Below are 8,792 nucleotides of genomic sequence, written 5' to 3'. Positions count from 1 at the left end.
GTAAACTTGGGAGCTCAATTTAAAGTTGAAGACTTTACAATGACCACTTTTAGACAGTATTTTAATTAATTAGTCAAATAATTGTACACTTTCAATACTTACATTTCTATTTTTCAAAGTATTCGTAGTCTATGATATAAGTTCATTTTATGAATAGGTCAATTTTTTATAACCTTCCAAAATGAAATAAATTTTATGTCTTAACAAGAAGAAATGACAAAACGCTATGAAAATGATGTGTATCTAAAATTTTCAGAGAATAGATGCACTTCAATATCGTTTGGTTTGATTCCATAATTTTTTTTTTGTGATAAATTGATAATAATAACTTGATGAGCAAATAATAATTAATATTATACACAAAAAATATCGTACAATTACTCTTAATGAGTTTCCATACTTTAAAAACAATAAATAATGGAGCAACATTTTATAAGAAAATCAGCTTCACAAATTTATAAAAATGAAGAAAAAGAAAATTAAAAAAATGATTATATTTGGTATATCTGGAGATGATCCCAAGAAATAACTGAACAAAGGTGCACGATGCTAGTTACCATTGCACCTAAGTTCTCTCATATTCATGGGAGATCTCACATACATATTTAAGTTGGCAAAATAAAAAATGCATGATATCGGGAGGAGTGCATGAGTTTACGTGAGTTCATTTTCTTTAGATAAATTCACTCTTAATTATGAGATTAGTGTAGTTAGGTTATTGATCAAGTTACAAGTAATTCACATACATAATAAAAGAGTATCTTATCTATACGAACACATTAAGATCGAATTGAATTGTCGCTTTGTGCAATCCAAGAGCAAAGAAGGAAAATATGATTAAGTAAGAATCTGAGCTAAAAGCGGACCAGTTCAATCAAAGTTACACCATTAGTTAGTGCATATATAGAATTTCAATTCAATTTAAAGAGATGGATCGAATGAATTTAAGTTATATATATCAGTAGCATATCCTCAAAATCAAATGATAATCCATTGATTTCAATTTTCAATGATGGAACTACTAATTAGGTATATATTTGGAAACCAAGGCACGTCTTTTTGCACTTAACTACTCAAAATCTTATGCAACATAACATGAGATTTACCAAAGACACATTACTCGACAAATAAAATGGTTTATACTACATCCTTTGACTAGAAAAACAATGTCCTATATACGGTTATGAAAGGGTCAGGACCAGTATCGATAAAGTAATCTAACATCGAATTAAGAAATTATGTTTGGGATCTGAATTGATAAATAAGATTTGTGAGAGTAAACTAGACTTAAACAGATTGTTGAAAAAAATGTCTAGTCCTCTCATCCCTCATTTTTGAATTTAAGCTTCTCATATTTTTTCTACTTTATCTTTTTCTAGTCCATTATTGTTCATTATTGTTCTCTAATTTCTTTGTTACTTCCATTTTTCCGCTGTAACTTTGAGTTTAGTAATTATTTCTATGGTGAAATTGAAGTTGTTACACCTACTATGTAAACTTGTTTGTTATAATCATCCATATTTGACTTAAAACACTAAGAAGAAAACAAAAGTAAAGTGAAATAATTTCCTTCAACTGCCATCCAATAGCTAAGGATAGTAGTAATAAATTATATCCAACTACACATCATGTAATTCATAAATGCACCCCAACCGCTCCCAATATAACACTACTAGTATAAGTAAATCACCAACTTGGCTCATTTTCATATCTTGCAAAAGCACACACACCAAAAAACAAACAAAAAAAGTTAGCCATGACAAAGGAGGAAATTGCCACTACAAATGTGAACATCTTGAAAAAATCAAATGTGAAGCCTCAAAAACCACTAGGAAAAAAAGAATGTCAATTGGTAACATTTGATTTACCTTACTTAGCTTTTTATTATAACCAAAAGTTGATGGTTTACAAATTAGGGACTGAAAACTTTGAGGAAACAGTGGAAAAATTGAAAGATGGTTTGGCTTTAGTGTTGGAAGATTTTTATCAACTTGCTGGGAAATTAGGAAAAGATGAAGAAGGAGTATTTAAGGTGGAATATGATGATGATATGGATGGAGTTGAGGTGATTGTGGCTGAGGCTCAAGGGATTGAAGTTGCAAATCTTACTGATCATCAAGAAGGGATTAATAAATTCCAGGATTTGATACCTTATAACAAAATCTTGAATTTGGAAGGGCTTCATAGGCCTCTTCTCGCCGTTCAGGTAAAAAAAATATTTACACAATCAAATCATAAATAACTTAGTATTAGTGAAAATGATAATTAATCTGCTATAACATGTAAAAAGTTATTAGGCATATATAACTTTATTACTCCTGATTTATTGTTATTTGTAAATATTTTTTTTGTTGTTTTGTTTTTGTGAATGAGATTCAGCTAGCTAATCACATCTAGGTACATTTATTAATGCACTTTAGTGGTTCGGCAGTGACACAGAAAATTAGTAGTGAAGTATTTAGTATGTTTTGAACAATAGGTTACTCTGCGTATTTTTACTTGTTATAGTTGGATTTGACATATTTATTAAATAAAAATAATGATTAATATGATTATAATATAATATTTAGTATCAGGTATTGAAAAAATGATTTGGAGAATAAGTAATTAATACTAAGGATAAAATAATTTTTTTTAATATATTAAAAGTGACGAGTGAATTATTATTTTTGAAGTAGTGGACAAATAAAATGTAAAAAAGAGTAATTATAGTCCTTTCTTTCGCACCACATTAATATTTCTTCATATTTATGACTAAAAGTAAAGATGAAAATATATAACTAATCATGTCTTGATTTTCTAAAATAACAAATATTGCAGATCATCTATTTTTAATGTAAATGTTACTGTATAAAACCATTTTTTAAAGTTTTCCTACAAGTTCCAATTAGTCATGAAGATAGTCGATATGAAATTACATTTTTTTTTAGTGTGTCTCCAAATCCAAACAGATAATCATATTCCATAGGATCTCACATGGTATGTTAGCCCACTTTTTTGCTAAATTAACATGCACTTTTTGTACAAGTCGAACCTCACCATTTCTTTTGCCGGTCCGTTTAAGTATATAGGAATGTGCATCATAGCGAGGTTACGGTTTATGTCCTCCTCCCTAAATTATATTATTTTTGAGCTATGATCCGCCTTAACCCTCCACCCTGGGTGGTTTATTTTTTAAAAATATTTGTCCACGAATGTATGTACCAAATCTTTCCTATTACTAATTCTTGTAGTTTATTTTTAGAAATGTACATTGCTATTTTGGTTTCATCGTTCTTTGTTGTAATCTGATTAACTCATAAGTTATCTATCCTTTTATTAAGATTACCAATTTAGATTATATGCTTCTTACGGTAAATTACCTTACATTAATCTGACTGATCAATTTTTATTTTTTTTTTTGTCATTTTGTGTTACATTTAATTTCAACTGTAAAAAATACAGAATAGTTACGTAGTAGAAGTAATTATTGGTTGGACCCCATTGATCACTTATTTTGTGGTCTCATATTGTTTACAGCTCACCAAGCTCAAAGACGGGCTGGCAATGGGATTAGCATTTAATCATGCTGTGCTGGATGGTACCTCCACGTGGCACTTCATGACTTCATGGGCCCAGCTTTGTAGTGGGGCCACCTCCATTTCGGTCCCACCTTTCCTCGAAAGGACCAAGGCTCGTGACACCCGAGTCAAACTCAACCTATCTAAGCCATCCGACGCACCAGAACATGCCAAGTCAGAAACAAACGGTGATGTTAGCGCCAGCGTGGTTCCACCTATGCGCGACAGGGTGTTCAAGTTTTCCGAATCAGCAGTTGATCAAATCAAGTCAAAAGTCAATGCTAACCCACCAGAAGGCTCAAATACGCCGTCGTTCTCTACTTTCCAGTCCCTCTCCGCACACGTGTGGCTAGCTGTCACACGTGCGAGGCAACTCAAACCGGAGGAATACACGGTTTACACCGTCTTCGCTGATTGCCGGAAAAGAGTCGATCCTCCAATGCCGGAGAGTTACTTCGGAAACCTAATTCAGGCGATTTTCACTGTAACGGCGGCGGGATTGCTGTTATCGAATCCGATTGAGTTTGCGGCAGGGATGATTCAGCAAGCAATTGTGAATCACGATGCGAAGGCGATTGAAGAAAGGAACAAGGAGTGGGAAAGTAGTCCGAAGATATTTGAGTACAAAGATGCCGGAGTGAATTGTGTGGCGGTGGGAAGTTCGCCGAGGTTTAAGGTGTATGATGTGGATTTTGGATGGGGAAAACCGGAGATAGTGAGAAGTGGATTGAACAATAGGTTTGATGGAATGATGTATCTGTATCCAGATAAAAATGGAGGAAGAGGAATTGATGTGGAGATTAGCTTGGAAGCAAATGCTATGGAGAGGTTGGAGAAAGATAAAGAGTTTCTTATGGAAGCTTAATTAATTAATTAATTTGCTTTTGCTTAATTGTATGTTTTGTTTTTTTAATTTTATTTATTATTGTTTTATCATGTTGTATGTTTCTGTTTCTCTTTGTGGTATAAAGGGATAATGTTCTTTGTGTTTGATGATCTTGTGTGTTGACAACTATGATTTTTAATTTTGGATGTGCTCAAGTAGACATTTAAACTTGTATAAAATTGATAAATAAATATATTCATCCTACATGGTAATGTTGTGTTCTACATGGAGTTCTATGTCATGTAGGATATGTGTGTCTATTGTTCAATTTTATAGTACAAATTTAAGTGTTTACTTGCACACACTCAAAGTTTGAGGGCATAGTTATCAGGCATAAGTCATCTCTGGTCCCTTAAAATTATCCGCATAATTCATTTAGACACCTCAACTAGAACTTGTACTTATCAAACACTTCTACCAGGTAGAATTTGAACCACTGGAGAATGAATTATAGGTGACAAAAAAGTGTTGAAATGTAAAAATAGTGACTCTAGTTTTAATTATTAAGTGTAGGTAACAAATTTTTAATTAATTTTTAAAAATAATTATATAGGTCCTCAAGTTTTTATTTTTACACTTTCACCCAAATTTAAGTAAACCCCTAATTTCTAAAATAGGAAAGCCCCCAAATCAGTTTTTTTTTTGTTCTCTCCCAACGTCGCGCTCTTTTCACATTTTTTTTGCTTCTAATCTTCATCACTAGCGCTTCTTCTTCTTCTCTTCTTCTTCTTCTTTTTCTTCTTTTATTGGTGTTGCAGCTTATTGTAGATTTCTTATTTGAAGAATTTGAGAAGGGAAAATCTCAAATTTTTAATTTAACACGTGATTTGAAAAGGTCTAAACTTTAGAAATCACTTCTTAACTGATAATTTTCAATCATTTTAACAAGTTAATAGTATTGTTTGTGTGTATTATTCATTTAAAAATTTGATTTTTATATTATTGTTCTTGTCACTGATGTATAATAATTTTCAGCAACTGATATGACCATTTCAATAATTTACAACAATTGCTGAATGTTGTTGTTGAATAAATTACCGCAACGGCTATATATATTTCAGCAATTGCTGAATAACTTACAACAATTGTGATATTTTAATATAATTTTTTTTATGATCAATTTTTTAGTTCTAAGTTACAATATTTTCAGTTATCTTCAACATCATTAATGGGAGATAGAATAGTAGTACCAGTTGATTGTAATGGTGAATGGATTGAGTCCAACAATCATTATATTTGGCGTTGAAAGAGTAAAGAATTGCCCGCGATAATTGCGATGATTGTGCATCGAGATATTGCATATGATGATTTTGCAAATAAAATCATTACTTGTTGTAAATTAAATTGTGAGTTGGAAGATATTGTGATCACTTACCTGCATAGTTGTGGTGAAAAGCAAAAGATGGCTCCTTTTAAGATAAATGATCAACTTAGTTTAAGTACTTATTTGGAAGATGAACCTAGAGGTGTTTTAAGGATCTACATGGTTGAAAAATTGGTGGAGAATCATAATTTATGTAATGACCAACAAGTGTTGAACGATGAATGTGGTAGGATGAATATGAACATTCCGAATGAAGAGTGTGAAGGTCAACATATTCTTTCTCCTGAAGTTCGGAATGGATTGCCCATTATTGGTGAAGTTGCTGATAGGCAAGTACTATGAACTCATAAATTTACTTATTTCTAAAAATTCATCCTCTTTGTACACTTAATTAATTTTTGCTTTAGCTGATAATTAATTAACTTAATGCAGTCATGCTCAAGATGATGGAACTGGTTTTTACAACGATATGTCGTTTAAGAATAAACAAGAATTAGATATTGCATTGAAAATTGCTTGTGTCAAAAAAGATTTTAGATTGAAGAAGGTAATTAATTCGTGTTCAGTGTATTGTGTCAAATGTGAGCATCTTGAGTGCAAGTGGTGGCTAAGAGCGGTGAAAGTTGAAAATTCTAATAAATTTTATATTAAAAAACATGAAAAAATGCATACATGTGGCTCGGAACATCTTACGAGTCATAATCCACACGCCACAACAAAAGTCATTGGAGCATACTTCAAAGATAGATATCCCGAAGGTAAAGGTCCATCTACAAAAGATTTGAAAAACTCTATCCGTATTGAATTGGGATGCAAGGTTAGTTATTGGAAAGTTTGGATGGGTAGCGATATTGTAAAGTCTTTGGTAAGAGGGACACATGAACATGGATATGGAGTGATTGATGCGTATAGTCATATGCTTAGGACATCTAATCCGGGAAGTAAAACGCGTTGAAGATTGATTAAAATTGCAGGTTCAAGTACTCTTTTGTGGCATATGGAGCTTGGATTCTTGGTTTCGCACAAATGAGAAAAGTCATAGTTGTTGATGGGACATTTTTTAGAAGTAAATATGGTGGTGTGTTGTTGTCTGCTGTTGCACGGGATGCGGAGAATCATATTTTTCCAATGGCATTTTGCGTAGTAGACTCTAAATGTGATGCTTTTTACCGATACTTTTTTGAGCAATTGAGAAGTTTTGTACTTGATACTCCTGAATTGTGCATAATCTTTGATAGACATCAAAGTATTAGAAATATGGTTTCAATTGTATTTCCTTCAGCTCATTATGGTTGTTGCATGAGGCACTTAGGAGAAAATATTCGAAATAATTTTCACAATGCGAGTGTTGTCTACCACTTTTATAAGACGGCAAAAGCATACAATATTGATGTGTTCAGTGATCATTTTAATCGGATAAGAGATTTGGTTCCACAGGCTGTCACTCATCTTGAACGCGTTGGATTTCACCGATGGAGCAGGGCATTCTTTCCCGGAAATAGGTAAAATTTATTATAGTTATTATTGATAGTTGGTATAACTACTGCAATTTTTTATAGCTATTGTTGTAATTTTTTATAGTAACTGCTGCACTTATTTCAGCACCTGCTGAGAAATATGCAACAATTGTTACGAAAACCATACAACAATTATAAACACATACTTATAATATATTATTGGACACTTATATGTTATAGGTACAATATTATGACGACAAATATTGCTGAGTCGGTTAACTCAATGTTTCTTGATGAAAGAGAATATTCCATTACTGCTCTATTTGATGCAATAAACAGGCGATTTGCAGAAAAATTTCATGAGAGGCGTATGAAATTTATTAATGCACCAACCTTCTTCGTCCCTTCGATAGAAAAATACATTGCAAAAAATACTAATCTGGGGAACAAGCTATTGGTCCATCAAATTGCCAACTACAAGTATATTGTCACCAGTCATGATGAAGTTGCAACAGTTGATTTGCTAGCCAAATCTTGTACTTGTAAAGTCTTTGACATTGACAAAGTACCTTGTTCACATGCTATGGCAGCGATTCGATGCCAATATGGTGATGACTATGGGAGACGCATTTATGAGTACTCCTCTTCGTATTACAAAGTAGAGGTATACCTTATTGCATATGTGGAGGAAATTAAATCGGTTCCATCTGAAGAAACTTGGGAAGTTCCTATTGAGATTTTAGAGAGAAAAATATCTTCTCCATTTGTNAATTCTGCCCGGACAGGTTTTACGAAAATGGTCATAACTCCTTCATCCTAACTCGGAATGAGGTGAAACCAATTGCATTGGAAAGATAACTCGAAGGGCTTTAATTTAATAGGTAGTGGCCCTTCCAGTTCCTTGTGTTCTAAGAGATATGCCCCTTTAAAGTTGACCCTGAAAATCGCATTTTTTTGCGATTTTCGAATTTTGATACGGTTGCTCTAAAATTCGGGTTAGACCCATTTTCCACTCAATTTTACCCCCTGAATAAGAATATGAAGTCGAATTTCCAAAATCATGCACGGATTTTGAGATATATGGAAATTACAATTATAGGTGTTTCCGAAGCACATTTTCGGGCATTTTTGGGGTCGTTTCAAAATTGCCGCAACTGCTATATATATTTCAGCAATTGCTGAATAACTTACAACAATTGTGATATTTTAATATAATTTTTTTTATGATCAACTTTTTAGTTCTAAGTTACAATATTTTCAGTTATCTTCAACATCATTAATAGGAGATAGAATAGTAGTACCAGTTGATTGTAATGGTGAATGGATTGAGTCCAACAATCGTTATATTTGGCATTGAAAGAGTAAAGAATTGTCCGCGATAATTGCGATGATTGTGCATCGAGATATTGCATATGATGATTTTGCGAATAAAATCATTACTTGTTGTAAATTAAATTGTGAGTTAGAAGATATTGTGATCACTTACCTGCATAGTTGTGGTGAAAAGCAGAAGATGGCTCCTTTTAAGATAAATGATCAACTTAGTTTAAGTACTTATTTGGAAG

The 8,792-nt window shown here is 32.5% G+C and overlaps 1 protein-coding gene across 1 annotated transcript; it reads left to right on the top strand.

The window, feature by feature from the left end:
• Positions 1-1,725: 1,725 nt before the first annotated feature.
• LOC125858175 (BAHD acyltransferase DCR) lies at positions 1,726-4,556 on the top strand. Its single transcript, XM_049537866.1, has 2 exons — positions 1,726-2,206; positions 3,520-4,556. The coding sequence occupies exons 1-2, from the start codon at positions 1,757-1,759 to the stop codon at positions 4,423-4,425; spliced, it is 1,356 nt and encodes a 451-aa protein (XP_049393823.1). The 5' UTR covers positions 1,726-1,756; the 3' UTR covers positions 4,426-4,556.
• Positions 4,557-8,792: the final 4,236 nt, after the last annotated feature.

The sequence above is a fragment of the Solanum stenotomum genome, chromosome 3, assembly GCF_019186545.1.
Source record: "Solanum stenotomum isolate F172 chromosome 3, ASM1918654v1, whole genome shotgun sequence".
NCBI classification, from domain to species: domain Eukaryota; kingdom Viridiplantae; phylum Streptophyta; class Magnoliopsida; order Solanales; family Solanaceae; genus Solanum; species Solanum stenotomum.
This window is presented reverse-complemented; position numbering and strand designations above follow the sequence as displayed.

Coding starts and splice junctions, on each gene's coding strand:
- LOC125858175 (XM_049537866.1), top strand. CDS start 1,757: ATGACAAAGGAGGAAATTGCCACTACAAATGTGAACATCTTGAAAAAA. Junction 2,207..3,519: donor GGCCTCTTCTCGCCGTTCAG/GTAAAAAAAATA, acceptor TATTGTTTACAG/CTCACCAAGCTCAAAGACGG.